This window comes from Juglans regia, chromosome 8, assembly GCF_001411555.2.
Source record: "Juglans regia cultivar Chandler chromosome 8, Walnut 2.0, whole genome shotgun sequence".
NCBI lineage: Eukaryota > Viridiplantae > Streptophyta > Magnoliopsida > Fagales > Juglandaceae > Juglans > Juglans regia.
The window spans coordinates 28,165,192-28,185,852 of NC_049908.1; the positions used below are offsets into that span (position 1 = coordinate 28,165,192).

Sequence of the window (20,661 nt, forward strand, 5' to 3'; positions counted from 1 at the left end):
TCTTCTCCAATGCCAAACAAAACTTGGGATGATTTTTTTTCAAGAGTAGGGTTGTAATTGAGCTGAGCTGATTGGGCTCGAGTTCGAGATTTTTATTTAATCTTTGTTCGAGCTCGAGTTGAGCCTAGCTTGAGCTCGGCTAGAGTTGTTTATTTATTTATTTTTGAATAAGATTTAATAATTAGTAAATTAGATAAATAAAAAATGTAATGTTAAATTTGTACAACTAACAAGTAGAACCTCTGTTGAATTATAAAAATTATAAAAATTTATAAATAATTAATATATAACTAGTTGACATTTATCCATAATAATAATATATTATATGTCTACATAAATTATTAATACATATACATAATATAATAGCATATATGTATTTCATATATGGTTCTCACATACTAGTATATGAAATTATTAAATCTTATCGACTAATTATTGTATAAATTATAAAATATAGCTACAAAACATATTCAATGTATCGGCATAAGTAATTAAGTTACATATTATATATTTAATTATAAAAGTGTTTTGCTTATATTATTAGCTAATACATATATATATGTATGTCTATTTACATATGTGTATGTATATAATTATCAATATATGAATGAGTTTTAATTGAGTCAAGCTAACGAGTCAACTCGGGCAGAGCAAGCCTTAGCTGAGTTGAGTTTAGTTTAGTTTAATTACGTATGTGTCATTTACTAACTGAGCGACTGGTTCATTTATAATCTTATTGAAGAGCCATATTCATAACCGGAACAAAACAAATTGAAAGATTTGTTCTTAATAAAAATGAGAGAGTTTATTTAACATCTTCCCAAAATTTTTTAATATGATATTAAATCATTGACCTACAAGTAGAACATAATAAATAATCTTCAATTATTACCTACCATATCTCATATGAGATGAAAGAAGAATGAAAATCGTAAAAAATATGGTGGGTAACAATCTATATGGTCCTTCTTCATCATTTTCCACAACCAAATGTCCCCACACTCCCATAATTTTCAGCAAGACAAGTATGAAAAAAGTAAAGAAACTACTGATAAACAACTTTCAACAAAAAATAAAGGTAAATAAAGAAACATTGTATGTCTATCTCCTACTTCATACTCATGATTTTACATCACTGGTCAATGTTCTTCGAGCTTATCCAACCACGTAGTGTATGTTTTTAGTATAGAAGATTTGAATACGAAGAAAAACATTCTTTTCACTGCAACCCTCTGTTGCTGTTGGTTGACATTGATTAGGGACTTGAAAGCGCCATCTTTTCATGTCCATTGACAGTGATTGTTGATACGTCATTGGGCTTGTTCATGTCCTCTTTTGGAGCTTTACTTTCATTCTCTGATCTTATATTTCTTCAACTTTTCTCAAGCACTGTGTTGAAGAAATACTAGACTTGTGGTCAGAGAAGGAGCGTGCGTTTGATAATGGGGTCTTTGGGAGGTGAAACTGCGAAAAAGAAGGAAATGTGGCTCTATCCAAAGGTTTTGGGATTCAATCCTTCCGAGAGATGGGGGCATTCTGCTTGCTGTTCTCGGGGGGTTGTTTACGTGTTTGGAATTTGTATAATTTACTTTATGAAGTACAAATGATTTTTCGCCTTTAATGCTCCAAGGATAACTTTTTTCTTCTCTTATTGTGGTTTTTGAGGCTTCTCATGGTTTCATTTCTTTGAAAAATGCTGCCTTAAATTGCTGAAGTTGTTTCCTTTAGGCAGTTGTTCTGTTATAACCAGTAGCATTTTTTTTTTTTTTTTTATGTTTATTTGATGTTATTTTCATTTGGATGCTTGCTTGTACCCTCTTCTTTAGTTTTGCAACAAATTTATCATTGGCTTAAGGAGACATACACTTTCTTCACTGGAGACTGCTTCTTCCTAAATTTATCTTCTTTTTGTCTTGTTGGAGAGTATTGACTGAATTCTCTTGGATTTTTGTTTCTCTAATTAGTAGGACAGTTAAGTGGTAGTATGGGTTTCTTGAAATAGGGAATATTTTTTTCTATTTGCTTTTCTTTTAGCCTTCTATTTCCTTTCATCTACTTGTTTCCCTTCTTCTTTAGTATCTTTTCCTGAAAATTTTGTAGTGCTTGCACATAAAATGAGATTAGTTGTGTTTCTGACAATGTTTCTGGTTCTGAGATAATAAGTAGTGCATAACAAAAGTTTGATGTTCTGGTTTGAAAATTTTATTTAGATGCTGAATACCGCTCTTACACTTTTCCTACTGATGATACTTAAATACTTCAATTTCTTTCTAACTTTTCCTTCTTTCTTCCAATTTTTTCAAGAGAATGAATGCTTTTAAAAAGATGTTTAGATGACAAGAGAGGTTTTACTCGCTGAATTACATGATTGCCTTAAATACACTACTATAATTTTTCTTTTAAGTTGATCAATCTTTCCCAAAGAGTTCCTCTGGTGGTGTCTGTGTTTAGCACCAGCCAAAAATGGTTAGCGGTACTTGTCAAAAGGATTGTGTGGTTCAAGCTTCTTCCACTCTAATGGGGTATGATAATTTCTCTTTCTGAAAAAGGCAAGGGTGGTGAGGGGTAAAAGGGAAGATATGGATGAAGCATTTCAGGTTTCAGCCTTTAGACTTTTGTCTTGAAGAATGTCTTTGTGTTTCTTTTTTGTTGGTGTTCAATTTGATGCGCCCTCTGAGGAAGAAACATGTCCTCTACATTCAGCTATACTCTCTGGATCATTTAAAAAACAGAAAATCCATAATTTACTTGGCCTCTACGAGCTTAAATACCTTTATGTTTGACAAAGCAAAAATCAGAATTTCATGTTTCTGTCTGCAAGATATAATTTACTAAAATTGATGTTATTCTGCTATATTAACTAACTACTATAGTTAGATCCTTTAGAACTACATTTTACTGTAATGCAATATTTGTTCCCATTAGTATCTCAAAATTGATCTCTTCACTTTGACTGACGATTTTAGGGATGTTGTGGGGGCTTGCATTTCAATGACGTCCTTAAGCTGCATCTGGATTCAATGGTTTGGAACACTCTTGTAACCACGGGTCAAGGACCTGGCCCAAAAGACAGCCACAATGCTGTTCTTGTGGGGCACAGGATGATAGTGTTTGGTGGTACAAATGGTTCTAAGAAGGTGAATGATCTTCATGTGTTAGATCTTAAATCCAAAGAATGGATATGACCTGAATGGAGAAGGACTCCACCATCCCCCTGCCACGCTTATTGGAGATGATAAGATGGTTATATTTTGGGGTAGTGGAGAAGGAGAAGCAAACTACTTGAATGATTTACATGTTCTAGACCTCCAGACTATGAAATGGACTTCTCCTGAGGTGAAGGGTGATGTACCTGTTCCTAGGGATAGTCACAGTGCGGTTTCATTTGGTAACAAGCTTTTTGTTTATGGTGGGACCGTGGTGATCGTTATCATGGTGATGTAGATATTCTTGATATGGAGACACTAACTTGGTTAAGGGTATAGGCATCCCCTCATTATTTGCCTCATATTTTCAGCACTTCACTGATGGATGAATAGCTTTAAATTTCTACATGTTTGGAGATATATATTGGTTGAAATACATGCAAGAATCCTCATGATCGCTTCATTTTTCTTTCCCACCAGTTGGCAATTTAAGGGTCCTCACCAAGTGTTAGAGCAGGTCATGCTGCGGTGAATGTTGGGACAAAGGTAAGTCATGTTACTAAATACTAACACATTACATCATAAGAGTAAGGAGCATATAGACCCTGCAAAGTCTTGAGTTCTTTCTATCTATTTTCACATTGTTATGGAAGTGGGGCTCTACATTATCTGCAGTTAATTCCAAGATTTTCATTTATGGATGGTGATTACTCCACCTATTTTGTTGGAGGATGGTTTTTGATTTTGCATTGTATTGGATAGAGTGGCAGCATTAACAGAGAGATTTGAAACCTCGTCAATTTCTAAAAAGCCAGAAGTCTATGTGCTCTTCATGATTTGCAGGTCTATGTCGTTGGAGGGGTGGGAGACAAACATTATTACAATGCTGTTTGGGTCCTAGATGTGAGTACTTGTTTATGGACTCAGCTTGACATATGTGGCCAGCAACCACAAGGACGCTTTTCTCATGCAGCCATTCTTACAGACTCGGACATTGCCATATATGGAGGGTAAGTTCTTACATCATACTTTTTAGCTTATTGTTTACGCATAGTATCCTCAAAATTCGGAGTCTCATTTGCAGGTGTGGGGAGGATGAGCGTCCTCTCAACGAGTTTTTAGTCTTGCAACTTGGTGCAGAGCACCCCAATGGCCGATACAACATTTCGATGTGCAAAATTTTTGAAAACCATTGGAATCAAGAGGAGAAATTTTTGAAGAGAAGCAGAAAATAACCAGGTACAAAACTTTCCATGGATTTTCAAGATTTTATATCTTCTCTATAATACTTTTATTAAAATGGAGAATTATACTTTGGAGCAGAAAAATGCGCTCATCAAGAACAATACAACATTAATAAAGAGAGCTCTTGAATCAGAATCAGAGACAAAAGAATGTTTTGGCTTTAGTTCAGGTTGGTTTTGAAAATCAATATATCTTTGCCTCAGGTAGGCGTAGAGATTTATGATAGAGTTTCTTCATTATCATTTAGGTATGTTGCATCCAAAGAGAAGAAGAACTGCCAATTCAAAGTTGTGGGAAGCCGAATTGGAACAAGAAGAGCATTCTCTTTCACTTTCTCAGCATTTGTCTTCCTCGCAATCTGATCAAGAACATGCCTCACTTCAGAAATTGAATGATTCCATCTCAATCTCTCTAGGATTTCATATGTTTAAGCAAATTCCAACAAATTATCAATCTAAGCTAGAAATATAGCCCAAATAACTCAACATGATATTCAATTTCTAGGAGAACATCAAAACCAGTTAAAATTGGAAAAATGTCTTCATGTTGTTCCTACAGACAGACAAGGAGACCAATATTCAGAAGTAGAGCAAAAATCATTGGGAGGAAGACCTGCTCAAACCCTGGTAAGAAATGGGATTACCATGATCTCTTTTAACGCATTGTCAATTTTCACTGACTTGTTTTATGCTTCTACCCTTTCCATTTGATCATGCCATTGAATTTTGCTTTTTATGCCTTAGATTGATGCTGAGGTCTGAGGTAAAGTTGATGGAGCCTTCAATTCTGGTCTCCTGATGATTGCAATTATTGGTGGGAAAATTTTTAGAGGGGTATTGTTTGCACCGGTAAGTGTCGAAAACTTCAACTTCAAGTTCCAAATGGTAATCTTATGGAGAGTATTTGAGCTATTTATGATAAAATTCATGGGCCTAACTCATCTCATAAAATCGGTTGTATAAGAGATGATTGCTCATTACTTATAAACATGCCCAAGACCTTGTCCACAGCCAATGTGAGATTATTCCTCAACACCCTCCCTCACGTGCAGGCCAGTATTTTTTCTGGTCCTTGCCACGGGATAAGTAGTGTGGGCCCACATTCATCCTGTGGCAGGCTCTGATACCATGATAAAATTCATGGGCCTAACTCATCTCATAAAACCGGTTGTATAAGAGAGGATTGCTCATTACTTATAAACATGCCCAAGACTTTATCCACAGCAAATGTGAGATTATTCCTCAACACTTTATGCAACTGAACTCATTAACCAGGCACCTGTAGTTGTCTCAAGAGGGGCAATTCTTGCACAAGATCCTTCACCTATGTCAAGCTAGATTGCAGTTGATCAACCCTACCCGCAAAACCTGAATCATTCGGGATCCTTCAAGTTGTTGCAGCAGGCAATGAAACATTCCACCCCAGATTTCAGTCGCAGTTTCAAGCAAGCTGAAGTGGTTCGACAATATCCAGTCATTAGAACTGCTCCGTCTTCAATCAAAGAGCTGAAGCTAAGAAGTGATCTCCAATGTGTGGTTCTGACACTATGAGGGCTTGGAAATGGCTATGGCAGATCATAAACACATGAATTCCGCATTAGGATGGATATTTGATCCTTGTAATTGAATAGATTTTGTAACTCGCATGTTCTCTTTCTGTTCTTTATTTTTTGGTTTGATTAGTTATTATTGGTTTTACTTTCTGGCTTTCGGAGTTAGGTAAGTTAGTTGGTCCCCTCAACATCCAAACATACTCTTAAGCAACATTTGTGAGCTGTCAATTTATTCATCGGGTGATTTGAGAATATTATTTTTTAATATTATTATTGTTTTGAGATTTAAAAAAGTTGAATCATTTTTTATATTTTATATGAAAATTTAAAAAAATTATAATGATAAAATAAGATGAGATGAAACATTTTCTCTATCTAAATGAAATTAAAAAATACAACTTTTTGCATGTTAACTAATGTATTCAAAATAATCTATTATTACTGGATTAATCATCATTCTCTCCATATTAATAATAATAATTTATTATTTATTTATTAATCTAATTTTTTAATGTATATATTATATCCATCAAATAAGTTTCATTTCCATTTCCATTATTTAAAAAACAACAACCTCGATATTAAAATACATCCGCAAAATATAAAAGCATCAAAATACATGAAGATAAATAAAATTAACATCCTCCTCAAATTATACAAAGAAAACAATATAAAAATGAATCAAATTATACAAAGAAAACAATATAAAAATGAATAAAATAGTTGTTAGATATAATTGTAGAATGTATAAATATCACATAATTCTTTAAAAATAAATAAATCTACTAATAAAAAATAAATTTTTTTATCATATAAATCTTATATTTACTTATTTTTTTAAAAATATTAAACGATGTTTACACGTTACAAGATTATAAATATCATTTCTGATTATAAATTTTAGTTAGCACCGACATGTGGCTAACAGTAAAAGCTAAGATGCACCAGGGGTGCGTATATCAACTAGCCTACGCACTCACCTGCATCGCCCTAAGGCGCACCACCAAGGGTCTGGATCTATGAATTATTGAAGGTTAGAGAGAGAGAGAGAGAGAGAGAGAGAGATGGGGGACCCTGAAAACAACAACAAAGACAATAGTAAGATAGGCTACAAGGTGGTGACCCAACAAATGCACAGGACCATTGATTTTGGAGCAATGGTGAAGATTATTAGTCCTCTGGTTCCTCTCCCTACCTCTAACCTGGGAACCCACGTCTATATTTCCAATCACATCCCACTACCTGGCTAAAATTTCTAGCCTTTGGTTTCAATGTGCAATTTTATTCCCCCTTTGTCCCTCTCCCTAGCCTATCAGGTTCAGATATTATCCTGGATGGTGATCTAGGGTTTTGACGATTTTGTTGTGACCCACAAAAGGTAAGCTTCTTTGTGATCTATTTGATGGTTTTTTGGTGAATTTGTGAGGTTTGCACATGTGGGTATTGATTTTGGTTTATTTGTAAGGTTTCGGCATGTGGGTTTGCCTTGAAGTTAGTTTTTATGGTCATTTTGTGTTTTTTATGGATGGATTCTCTTTCTGCGCCATTTATATGTCGAATCTGTGATGTTTTCTTATATGGATAGCTATGCAGATTTTGACTTGGAGTTGTTTATGGGTGTTTGTAAATGAGTGTCCTTCAAAATATGACTTTATTTTTTTATGATTAATAGATATTTTTACTTGATGGATCATTTGGGCGTTTGTGATTTTTTTTTTTTTTACATGATTCATTTAATTTTTTTATTATTATTTATGCGTCTGGGATCTTTATTATTATTATTATTCACATATTTGTTTTAGTTGTCTTAATTCGTTGAAGTAAATAGCAAAAAAAAAAAAAAAAACTAACCAGTTTATTGGCTTTGTTGAGGTGGGTTTTTCAGCTTTTGGAAAATCAAAGCTCACAAAAAGTCTAGAATTATTTTCTTTGTTTCACGTAATTATATAATCCATCCAATGTGAACTAGCAGAAACATTCTGTTTCACAAATATTGACAAGCTTAATTGAACTTCACTTTCTTGGTGTATTGTTTCTTACCATTTGTGTATTCTTTTTGACTTATCCATGCACTCGTCTAATTGAGAAATTACAGCAGCATTTGGCTGTGGTTGCCTTTTTGACCGTCATGGAAGCTTTTGGAAGTTTTGGGCTCAGTGATAAAAACAGCACTGTGAGGAAGAAGAGGAGTAATACGTTCCGTCGTCCTCGAAATGAATCACAGCTACCTCCAGATTACCGTGATATTTCTTCCTTATCATCCACCCCACCTTCAGATAATGCGAGCAAAGTATCAAGTGATGAGAATAATGATTATGGTTCAGTTCCTCGTAAGAAAGATGTCAATTTGAACCCATGCAGCTCAAGTGTGATCAATAATGAAAATGGAGGAGGATTCGGAGAATCTGATGAAGCTTCCATGAATGGTTCTTTCCGAGGAAGTAATAAACAAAAACATAGTGCAGTTGATTCCAAAAGACACAGTGAAGGTGTTCTTGCACCAGCCGATTGGAAAGGTACGAGCAAGGTGGTGCATTTTGGAGTTGTTTCAGCTGGCTTAGAAAATGATAACAAAGTGAAAAAGGTTAAGCTTAAAGTTGGAGGTGTCACACGTACTATTCATGCAAAGTCAGTAACAGATGGTGCATCTGGTGTTGGGTTTCTTTCTACGAAAGCTTCTCGTGTTTCAGGTGCCCCACGGCCAAAGCAGAAGCTGATTACTCAGGTATCAAGGAGAATTAACCTATTTTTCAAAAAAATTAAAATCTGCATTGTTGTATGCAGCATGGTTGATTCGTACTAATCGTATTGCAAAATTATAGATATTATTTGGCTTATAAAATGATCGGGGTAGGTACATGTCAATTGCATTTTCTTTACTTCTACATAAGGAATCAGAATGCATGCAAAAAATTGAAACCTAAATTTCATGTTAACCTTTTCTAGATGTAAATGTATGCAGAACATAAATATGTCACGCTCAAGGAAGAAACCAGGATTGTAATCTTGTGGGGCTGAATTTCTAGGAGTTGGAATAGGCCATTAGATTGTAATTATTTGAGGGTTACCTTTAACAATGTGTGAGAAAAAAAAAACAAAGGAAAGCTGATGATAATAAAATAAGCATACCAAAGAAGAAGGATGAGGAAAAAATAGAGATTCAAGCCCAAAGAAAATAGACGTTTTACTAAACTCACAAGTACACATAATTTATGTACGTTTTTTTTATCAGTAAAATAAGATTTATTTCATCAAGGCAAAGCCCAAGTACACAGGAAGTATGCCTGGAGAACACCTAGTTACAAGTTAGGATCTAGAAATGGATACAATAACATTATGGGAACTAAGAATTCATATAACTTTTTAATTAGCAAGCCTACATGATTTAAGTACACACATTAAGAATGGGAAGCACACTATCCAGGCCTTAATCAAAAGAGACTCCCTAGGTTGTGTTCTGATCACCTTCCTATCCTCCTTGATTGTGGAGGTCTTCATGGAGTCCCAAGGAACTTTAAGTTTGAGAATATATGGTTGAAGTCAAAAGGATTTCTTGCCGACAATGGTGTTTTTCTTACCAATTTCATGGAAACCCAAGCGCTCGCTTGCAAATTGAAGTCTCTGAAGAAAGATTTGAAGGTGTGGAATGAGCAAGTGTTTGATGATGTGGAAGGCCAAAAAAAATACTCTCTTGGAGGAACTCAAGGGATTGGAAGAGGGAGGGAGAACTATCTGAAGCAGAGAGGGCTTGTAAAACCCAAGTGACTGTGAAGCAGAGAGCAGGGTCATACGAAATGAAATATGTTATGACCTATAAAAAAACCCAAGTGACTGCGCATATTGAAAGGGTTTCTTTATTGGAAGAAATATCTCGGAGACAAAAGTCGCGAGCATTATGGTTGAAGGAAGGTATAGATGCACCGAGTTCTTCCACCAGGCAGCTAACTCACATAGGAGATACAATGCTATAGAGATGTTGGTAATTGATGGGGTGGCTTCCTCCAACCAAACTGAGGTCACATATCACATTGTCAATCACTATGAGAATTTGGAGATTGAGATTAGATGGGCTTGCTTTTGACGTTCTTGGAACAGCTTGAAAGGTCGTTTGATGAGTTAGAGGTTAGACAAGTATTAAAATGCAAGGCAGGTGACAAAGCTCCAAGCCCAGATGGCTTCTCTATGATTTTTTTCAAACATATTGGGAAGTGCTTAAAGAAGACATCATGGGGGTCTTCCATGAATTTCATGAAAATGGTAGGTTTGAAAAAAGCTTAAATGCAACTTTTATAGCACTCATACCAAAAAAGCCTGGCATTGTAGAGGTAAATGATTATCGTCCCATTAGCTTGGTGAGCAGGTTGTACAAAATTCTCTCCAAAGTATTGGCAAATAGATTGAGCAAGGTGTTGGAGAAGTTCATATCGAAGCCTCAAAATGCCTTTGTCAAAGGTAGGCAAATTCTTAACTCGGTACTTATTGCCAACGAAAGTTTGGATAGTAGACTCAAGGTGGGAGAGCTGGGGCTTTTTTGCAAGCTGGATATGGGAAAAGCCTATGATCATGTCAACTGGAGATTCTTACTTTACATGCTCGAGAGATGTGGCTTTGGTATGAAATGGTGTACTTGGATCCATCATTGTATATCTTCGGCTTGTTTCTCTATAATTTTTAATGGCTCACCAAAAGGCTTATTTAAAAGCTCACGAGGATTGAGACAATGTGATCCCCTATCTCTACTCCTCTTGTTTTTGTGATGGAAGCTTTTAGTAAGATGATTTTAGGTTTCATGGAGGGTGGGCTCATATCTGGATTCTCAGTGGGGGAGGCGACTACTGCCTTGCTCAACATAGCTCATCTATTATTCGCCGATGATACCTTAATCTTTTGTGGAGCCAGCTACGATCAAATACAAGCTTTGAGGGCTCTCATATTATGCTTTGAAGTTATATCAGGGTTGAAGTTGTAGTAGGGTCACTTATAAAAAAAAAAAGTTGTATTAGGGTCGAAGGTGAACTTGGCATAGTGTTAGTGGGGAATGTTCCTAATGTGGAGAGTATGGCTTCCATTTTGGGATGTAAGATATCTCAATTGCCCATGAAATATCATGGCCTCCAGTTGGGTGCTACGTTAAAGTCGAAATCTATTTGGGATGATGTTCTAGAAAAAATGGAGATGAAATTAGTAGTCTGCTCTTTCTACCAAGCCATGACCACGCACAACATAAACCCATTTCCATGGAAGAACATTTTGAATACAAAGGCACCTCTAAGGGCAGCAGTTTTTGTATGGACAACTTTAGGGAAGATCCTAACTCTAGACAACTTGAGGAAATGTCGAATCATCGTCATGGATTGGTGCTGTATTTGCAAGAAGAGCGGAGAGTCTGCTGACCATCTACTGCTTCATTGTGAGATTGCCATGAATTTGTGGAATGAAGTCTTTACTTGATTAGGACTAGTTTGGGTGATGCTGAGGTAAGCAACCTCCTCGTTTCTTGGAGAGGCATTCAGGGCAACTCTCAAATTGCATCAATATGGAAGATGATCCCAATATGCCCATGGTGGTGCATTTGGAGGGAAAGAAGTTTTGAAGATCAAGAGTGGTGAATGGATGAGCTTAGAAACTTATTTTTCAATACTTTACTCCATTGGTCGATTGTAATTGATTTTCATGGCATGACCTTTCATGAATTATGTGTATCACTAAATTGCACGCATAAGCGTTGCTCTTGTATATGTCTCGTATACTTGGGCTCTTGTCTACTCTTTTCGTCAATAAAGATTTGTTTACCGATCGAAAAAAAGTACACATTAAATGAATGATGTTAAGAAGAGAAAAGATTCGTTACATCTGTTACATGCTTTAAATGTGTTGAAAATTGGTGACAGTTAAGCAAATGAACACGTTATCTTTCACTAAGGACAAAAGTAAAAGTTTTATTTGTCAAAAAGTTGATATGTTTTACCATAAAAAATTGTATTTAAAAATTTATAAAAAATAAAATAAAATAAAAGAGTTTAGAGAATAAGAGAGGTACTGGACAAAATTGGTAAATGGGACAACTAAAATCAATTTGGTGGCAAAAAAAGGCCTATTTACTAATGGGAAAGACCGGATTGGAGGAAGAAGTTAGATTGTATATATAGATGATTTTCATATGCATACAAGATTTTATTCATCCTATTGTTTTTCATATTTTTCCTAAGTTTTTGTTTTTCCTCTTAATCTGTTATATCAACCTATTGTTACATCAGCCTCTGTTATACACTGTTCATATAGCTTTTTACCTTTTTTTTGGCGGGGGGGTTCTGCTTCGCCCTTGGTTCCACTGGATTTTTTCTTGATTCCTTCCATTAGCCGAGAAGTCAATATTCTCTGACAACTTGCTTTCATCTTGTTGCGGCCTATTTGTGCAACACTGTTAATAGTCCAATTATGAGATTGGGTAGGCATTTAAGTGGGGCTGTCTATCTCGTGTATATGATCTGCAGGACAATTCAGATGATGACAATCAATCTTTTACTCCAGATAAGAGGAATCACTTACGAGGGGTTCCAAGGAAGGATTTCCCCAGGTATGGTTTCAATGTTGGAGAAGGTGATTCTTCAAGGAATAGGATACCTGAAGGAAATATATCCACAAACCAAGATGATAAATATGAGCCTATTCGCAAGAGCAAACGGATCTCTAAGAGACGCTTGGTGGATGAAGCACTTAGTGATGGAGATGATGATGATGATGAAATTAGATACCTTGAAAAACTCAAGACATCCAAGGCTACCATGGATTACAGTGTGGAGTATGAAGATTATGAGGAAGGAGGGAATGGGAAGCAACGGAAGATATCAAGGGCAGTAAAAAGTAATGTTGATGGAGAATTGGATGTTGATGTGGATGGTCATCATCCATCGAGATCAGGCAAGGAGGGTAAGAAAACTCGGTTTCGGAGGATATTTGAAGATACTGACTATGTAGAAGAGGAAGATCCAATCTCAGATGGTGAGGCCAACTCTAATAAAAAGAAAACAAAAACGGAGTTTGTTGATTTATTGGGTGATAATAAGAAGGAAATGACAGTCACTACACGTCAACGGGCCCTTCAAACTGGCAAAGATGTCTCTTCCAGCTTTGGTGCAAGTCTAATTGAGTTCCCAAATGGCTTGCCACCTGCTCCACCTAGGAGTGCGTAATTTTCACTATTATGCTCTTCTGTCATTGTTATTGTTATAGCTATTACCTTCTGCTGGTTATTGTTGAAATTTCTTTACATCTTAACTGTCTTTTTTTTTGCTTTCTTTCTTTTTGTTTGTTTTGTTGACAGAGCAAAAAGAGAAACTTTCTGAAGTGGAGCAGCAGTTGAAGAGAGCCGAGGCCCTTCAGAGACGTAGGATGCAAGTGGAGAAGGCAGCTAGGGAATCTGAGGTTTAGCCCCTTCCTTTTCTGATTTTTTTTTTTTTTTGCATTTTGAATTGCACAAATAATGGATGTAATTCATGTGTTTTCCTTTCCTTTTGACTGGAATTTTAGGCTGAGGCGATTAGAAAAATCTTGGGCCAAGATTCAAGTAGGAAGAAGCGGGAAGATAAGGCAAAGAAAAGGCAGGAAGAATTGGCACAGGTAGCAAGTCATGCATTAGTACTCTTGCTCTTATTCCCGGTCGTTGATTTGTTCTTTCCTTTTATATGCTACTCGTATATTTGGGCTATCTTCATCTGTTTTTCATTAAAGAAATTATTTATGGGCCAAAAAAATTAAAAGATCATGTGATGAAGCATTACACTCAATCTTCATACTTCTGTAATCTAATGCAGGAGAAGGCTGCAAATTCTATGGTACTTGCATCAGACTCTGTTAGATGGGTGATGGGTCCCTCAGGAACAGTTGTTACATTTCCTGATGAAATGGGCTTGCCAACTATATTTGATTCCAAGCCTTGCAGGTAAACAGAGAATTTTTAAGAATTCTTGTATCAATTCTCAATAAGTAGGTTGTCTTCCTGAGTGATTGTTTAGTAGGAGATCCCTGCCATCAGAAGATCCCTTCAAAATTGCCTTTCATCCTTAATCTATTAATAAGTAAAAGGTTTCTTCTCTCAAGACTTATATATTAGATGGAACATTATGGATTGCTGGAGATTAGATTTCCTTGGAGTTGTTTTCTTGCACATTGTTACTCTGATGGCCCTATAGGTTATACAGGTCTTAGTACCATGCTTTGTTAGTCTTTGCTCTTACCTCTATGACAGCTGATGGTTTGGTGTATTTTTTTAACTGTTTTTTTGTGTGGATGTTAGTTATCCCCCTCCCCGTGAGAAATGTGCTGGGCCATCTTGCACAAACCCGTACAAGTACCGGGATTCGAAGTCGAAGCTCCCCTTGTGCAGTCTCCAGTGCTACAAGGCAATAAATGAAAAGATGCAGCCTTTAACAGCCTGCTAATCAGGCGGATTTGGCCATATGGCCTTAATGTGTGTCATTGTGGGTATTCTTGCACTTCTGTCTGTATTTTGCAATTAGATTCAATCCTGTCACCGCTAGTTGTTTGTGATTTCCCTAATAATAGATCAAATTTCTGTATATGAAAGAAATTATCTTCCCTCTTCTTCGTCCTTTTTATTTTTTTTGCTATTAGGACTTTAGATATTGGCCTTTGTTCTTGTTGGAAATTCTGCCATTCTTGATAATCAAGAGGATTATGTTGGATGGTGAATTGATTTCCTTTTTAAGCATTCTGTGAGTGATCAATTTCGTTTTCACAAATTTCTTTCCTGTAATATTGAACAATATATTATATTTTGTATATTTATGTATTTATGCTATTCTATTTTCGATTTAGCCTAGCAAATATCGCCCATACAAGTCTAGCATTTTGTATATTGTAGTATCTAGTGTTCATGAAGTAGACATCTTGAGTTTTGAGTTTAATTTTACACCAAGAGTTCCAGCTATTTTACTTGATATAATGTCCTAAGAGCGGTGCTACTATGATGCCTGAGTAGCATCGTTCCAATTGATTGTTAGGCCAAGATGACCTTTTTATTTTTGTTTAATTTTTTTATTTATATTTTTTTTATCATTTTAAAATATTTTTAAAAATATAAAAAAAAAATATCAATATGTCATTTTCTTAACTATTAAGTAAAGAAAAAAAAAATAAATAAAATACATATAGTGTCAAAATGAAGGCAAAAAGTAGCATTTTTTATGTTCTAAAGGAGGGGAAGTGTATTTGATATTTATTTATTTGAAAGATTCTTTCTTGGTCGCTTTTGAAGGATGGATACAGTTTTAAAAAGAATAATAAAAATATAAAAAATAATGTTGGATACAGTTTTAGAGTGTAAAATTTCTCTGCAATTTGTTTAAAAAAAAGTATAATCTATTGTAAAATAAATAAATTTTTTCATATAAATTTTAAATTTTTTCTACTATTTTTAACAAGAATATATAAGACTTGTGCACTCCAATGTTGGACAATGCTAAAAGTACCAAGAATAGTCCGGAGTCCGGACTCCGATAGTGCAAATGTGCTTTTTTATTTTGTTTTTTTAAAATATTTTTAAAAATAAAAAAAAATAATTTAAAAAAAGACAGTATCAATCAAAATGAGGGCACCATTATTGGTCTCCCTATCATTTTCTCACCAAAATTATATATATAAAAAAATTCTACTCATTATCCTTACATCATACATTCACTTTTAAGATTTATTTAGATAGTAAGATGAGATGATTTTAGATGAGTTGAATAAAATATTATTTTTTAATATTATTATTATTTAAAAATTTAAAAAAATTAAATTATTTATTATATTTTATTTAAAAATTTAATAAATTTATAATGATGAGATGAGATGATTTCTATATCCAAACAAATCCTTATTTTTATCTTTTTATAAATCATTTCCCAAATATAAAACATTCTTTGCCTGCTGCAAGGTTTTCCCGATTTCGGGGCAAATTCCCAAATTCCACACATTTCTTGCCCTTTTGAACAAGTCAGAATTCAGCGTGCACGCCAAGTTGGGCTTTCTATTATTCCTTTAAATTTATCTCACCTATAAAAATACCACCCCCACTCACTCGCTTTCCTCATTCGCATTTTCCCCAAACCCCTCACCCTGACCTTTCTTTCTCTCGAAACTTCATCTAGGTTTTCCTCTTTTATTTTCAGACTTCTCGGTGTCTCGTTGTTTTCGGATCTTCAGGGTAAGCCTTTCTTCCCCAAATATTTATACTAATCTAACGTTTCATTGATCTGATTATCGATTGGAGTTGTTAGGGTTTACTTTTACCCTTCGATGATGTTTTCGTTTGGTTTGTGTGGTTTATTTTGTACGAATTTGCTCATTGATTGCTTGATTGATCTGATTTTCGATTTGGAATCGCTTTCCGGATTTAGATCTAACGCTTTTACATTTCGATCATCTTTTTGTTTGTATCTGTCTCATACATATGGATTTCATGTTTTACCGTTTAATTTCTCTTATTTTCATCGGATTTCGAAATAACGTTTTGTTTGAGGGTGTGGATCACACTTTTACGGTTGGAGAATCTTTCGCTTTGGTTTTATCTTTTACCTATCAAAAAAATAATCTTTTGCTTTGGTTTCTTCTGCTTTTGGGAATTCGGTATCTGTTTTGATTGCTCTGATTTTCTTTCCGAAATAGGATTTTTGTAACTTTGTGATTATCATGGATTTTTCATCGCACTGATTTAGTTTTGGGATTATATAATTTGTATTTTTGGGAATATACTTATCCTTTCAAATTGTCGTGGCTTTTAATTTTTCTTGTAATTGTTGTTATGTTTTTGTATGTGTGCATCTGTTCATTTTGTTGAATCTAGATCTTGTGCAAGTTTGTGCTCTTTTTTTGTCATAATTCCAATATGGTCCGACAAGCTAACCAAAGAAGAAATTTTTTTCCCATAAAGAACAATTAAACCAAGAAAAGTATAAAAAAAGGGGGGTTTTTTTCCTCTGCCCATGATGCTTTTAGCATGGGTTAAATAAATTTCTTATGCCCAAGTAAGGGCCAAGTTTTGATTAAATAACGCAAGTAATCAGCTTTTTAATTATGGACAAGTTGTAATTATAAAATGTTTTTTGGAGAAATGTGGATTCCTTTGTTTTGTGGGTATATTTTAGTTGATTTTGTTTAACCTATATAAAAAAATTAGTTGATTTTGTGTAGTTTAGTTTTTTATGTTATTCACACAGTTTGTGAATTGATGGATCGTTTTGTTTTGATTGATCTTGTCTATAACCAATTGCTAGTGGGCATAAATCTCTTTCATAATTTTGTTTAGAAGGGAAGCTAGGGGGTGTGATTGTGAAAGAGGGTGGCTATCAAACAAAAACTTCTGGGAAGCTTCTCTTCTTAGACATTGAAATCGAAAGAAAGAGAGGAGCTCTTCTGATGCTGAACCCACAATCAGCATACAACAAACTCTTGATTGATTAGATTATGTTAAATTCGTTATGCCTTTCAATAATATTAAGTTTGGCATTAGCTTTGGGATGTGTCAGTATCTTGTGCGATTTCTTGTGTTAAGAATTTTATTGGTACCTGGCATTATATTCTGAGTCATGCTACAGTTACGGATGCAAGTCTACAGAAGTCTCATGCACGGCACTTTTTGCCATTATTTTTGTGCATTTCCTCTATATTTCTATCATTTTTGTTTTCTTTAGGTTATGTTTTCTTTTTGCTTGCTGATTCTGATTATGTTTGCATATTTATCTGTCTACAGATGCAGATCTTTGTCAAGACTCTTACTGGAAAGACCATAACTCTCGAGGTGGAGAGCTCTGATACTATTGATAACGTCAAAGCAAAAATACAGGACAAGGAGGGAATTCCCCCAGACCAGCAGAGGCTTATCTTTGCTGGAAAGCAACTCGAGGATGGCCGAACTCTAGCTGATTATAACATCCAGAAAGAATCCACCCTCCACTTGGTTCTACGTTTGAGAGGTGGGATGCAGATTTTTGTCAAAACGCTCACCGGAAAGACTATTACTCTTGAAGTTGAGAGTTCCGACACCATTGATAACGTGAAGGCAAAAATTCAGGACAAAGAAGGAATTCCCCCAGATCAGCAGAGGCTGATTTTTGCGGGAAAGCAGCTCGAGGATGGCCGAACTTTGGCTGATTATAATATTCAGAAGGAGTCTACACTCCACCTGGTTCTCCGCCTTAGGGGTGGTATGCAGATTTTTGTTAAAACTCTTACAGGAAAGACAATCACCTTGGAAGTTGAAAGTTCAGACACAATCGATAATGTGAAAGCAAAGATACAAGACAAGGAAGGTATTCCTCCAGATCAGCAGAGATTGATATTTGCAGGAAAGCAGCTTGAGGATGGACGAACATTGGCTGACTACAATATCCAGAAAGAATCCACTTTGCACTTGGTCCTCCGCCTCCGTGGTGGAATGCAAATCTTTGTCAAGACCCTTACTGGAAAGACTATAACTCTGGAGGTTGAGAGCTCTGATACAATTGACAATGTGAAGGCGAAAATTCAGGATAAGGAAGGCATTCCTCCCGACCAGCAGAGGTTGATATTTGCTGGAAAGCAACTTGAGGATGGCAGGACATTGGCTGATTACAACATCCAGAAAGAGTCTACTCTTCATTTGGTCCTCAGGCTTCGCGGTGGGATGCAGATTTTTGTAAAGACCCTCACTGGAAAGACCATCACCCTTGAGGTGGAGAGCTCTGATACGATTGATAATGTCAAAGCCAAAATACAGGATAAGGAGGGGATCCCACCAGACCAGCAGAGGCTTATTTTTGCTGGGAAGCAACTTGAAGATGGCCGCACCCTGGCAGATTACAACATTCAGAAAGAGAGCACTCTACATCTTGTCCTTCGCCTACGAGGTGGAATGCAAATATTCGTGAAGACGCTGACGGGCAAGACAATCACACTTGAGGTGGAAAGTTCTGATACCATTGACAATGTGAAAGCTAAGATTCAAGACAAGGAGGGGATCCCACCTGATCAGCAGAGGCTCATCTTTGCAGGAAAGCAGCTTGAGGATGGTCGCACACTGGCAGATTACAATATCCAGAAGGAAAGCACCCTGCATCTTGTTCTTCGCCTTCGTGGTGGTCGTGTTTAGTGGCTTCATTGGTAATGGTAGGTTCAAATTGGGTCTTTTATCGTTTGTGTTAAGGTTTGTTGAACAGTACTATAAGTCTCCTTGTTTTTGATATGATGGTACTTGAAGTATGGTGTGAGTAGTAATATGTTTGATATGGTTATGTTTGTCGCATTTTATTCTATGGAACGTTTCCTCTTTGACTGGTGGTTGTTTCTTCATGGTTATTTTTGAACGTGTGGCAATCGTGCTATGAACCACTAATCCAAAACAAAAATAAATAAGAACATTGAAATTAAAATTAAAAATTGAATAAAATATTATTAGGATATATTTTTTTAATATTACTTTTAGTATTTGAAAAAACTTGATGACAGCGAGAGGAGATGGAACTTTTTATCTTGTTTTAGGTGATAGTAAAAAAATAATGAAATTGATCTACCCGTTAAAATTTGAAAAACTCTTTATACAACAGACCCATGCAACCGACGGGTAGACGCCACATCAGGCACGTTTCATTTAACGTTTTCAGCAGGCTGGGAGATGAAAATCACACCGATTCATTTAAATTCAAAACACATCGTTTTAACTCTTCTTCTTCTCCTTCTCCCTTCTCCTTCAGCTTTTTCCTACTCGAAAAATTTTATGTCATGCTTCCCCTTGTCCCTAATAACCATAACCATCGACGTCCCTCCTTCCCTAACCCAGCAACCTCTGTTAATGCTAACCCTAAGACCCATCTTAATTTCACACACCAAAACAAAACCTTAGTTTCGATTTTGATTTCCAACTCCATTTCAATTACTCATTATCCACTTCGATTTCGATTTCCTAGTTTCGAATATATACGTCTGAGACACATTGAGACATCGAGTCTTGAGGACAGAAGCACTGAGATAACTCCCAATTTCATTCCTTGCATACATATTCCAATTTTATTTTTCAAGAATGTCCCACTTGCTATTTGATATAGAGACTACCTATTTATTTGTTCTATTTCATTTTCCTGGTTTTTGGGGAGGGAAAAGTAGTGTAGGATGGATTGGGTTTTTGTTGAATTTTTTTTTTTTTTTTTGTTCCTTTGAAAAGGGTGTTGGCGAATGGACCTCTTATTGATTATTTTGAATACAAGGAGAGTGGTGGTTAGGTTCCTCCTAGTGGCTCTATTGGCTAGGAGTTGAGGCTATTCCATCTGTGTCTTTCTAATGCAATAAATTGAATTACATCAATTTATAGTTTGAGATTCTAAAGTCCCAAGAATCTTTTATATCTTTGTATACTAATGATGACAATTTGCTATTGTGATTTGCTTCTTGGATTCCTAATTTGTTGGAACTGGTAGTATTGATTAGTTTTTAGACAATTTTTATTTGGCTGAGATGGTCTTTGATGGACAAACTTCCCAAGTTTTTATTTGGTTGATGTGGTCTGTGATTGTGAAAGTGCTATATGCATGGGTTGTAGACACAGACATATGAATGGTTTCAAATGAAAAATTATGTGAATCCTTCTTTCTGCATTTTGTGTATTGTTTTGTTTCGTTTAGTTTTGTTTCAAATGAACTTGAAAAACTATGTGAATCCTTCTTTCAAATGAAAAACTAGTTA

The 20,661-nt window shown here is 35.5% G+C and overlaps 2 protein-coding genes and 1 pseudogene across 4 annotated transcripts; all 3 read left to right on the forward strand.

The window, feature by feature from the left end:
* The first annotated feature begins 1,442 nt into the window (after window positions 1-1,442).
* Window positions 1,443-4,381, forward strand: LOC108987735 (annotated as a pseudogene).
* Window positions 4,382-6,986: 2,605 nt separating this feature from the next.
* Window positions 6,987-14,674, forward strand: LOC108987733 (ABC transporter F family member 4-like). 3 transcript variants are annotated; one of them, XM_035693195.1, is made up of 7 exons: window positions 6,987-7,321; window positions 8,030-8,668; window positions 12,438-13,128; window positions 13,268-13,368; window positions 13,474-13,563; window positions 13,758-13,885; window positions 14,240-14,674. In XM_035693195.1, exons 2-7 carry the CDS (start codon window positions 8,072-8,074, stop codon window positions 14,382-14,384), a joined length of 1,752 nt encoding a protein of 583 aa, XP_035549088.1. In that variant the 5' UTR covers window positions 6,987-7,321; window positions 8,030-8,071; the 3' UTR covers window positions 14,385-14,674. The 3 variants fall into 3 exon arrangements, with proteins under 3 accessions (XP_035549088.1, XP_018816261.1, XP_018816264.1); XM_018960716.2 differs by having other exon boundaries at window positions 8,039-8,668; XM_018960719.2 differs by having other exon boundaries at window positions 8,042-8,668.
* Window positions 14,675-15,871: 1,197 nt separating this feature from the next.
* LOC108987734 (polyubiquitin-like) lies at window positions 15,872-19,262 on the forward strand. The gene is made up of 2 exons (XM_018960720.2): window positions 15,872-16,153; window positions 17,699-19,262. Exon 2 carries the CDS (start codon window positions 17,699-17,701, stop codon window positions 19,073-19,075), a length of 1,377 nt encoding a protein of 458 aa, XP_018816265.1. The 5' UTR covers window positions 15,872-16,153; the 3' UTR covers window positions 19,076-19,262.
* Window positions 19,263-20,661: the final 1,399 nt, after the last annotated feature.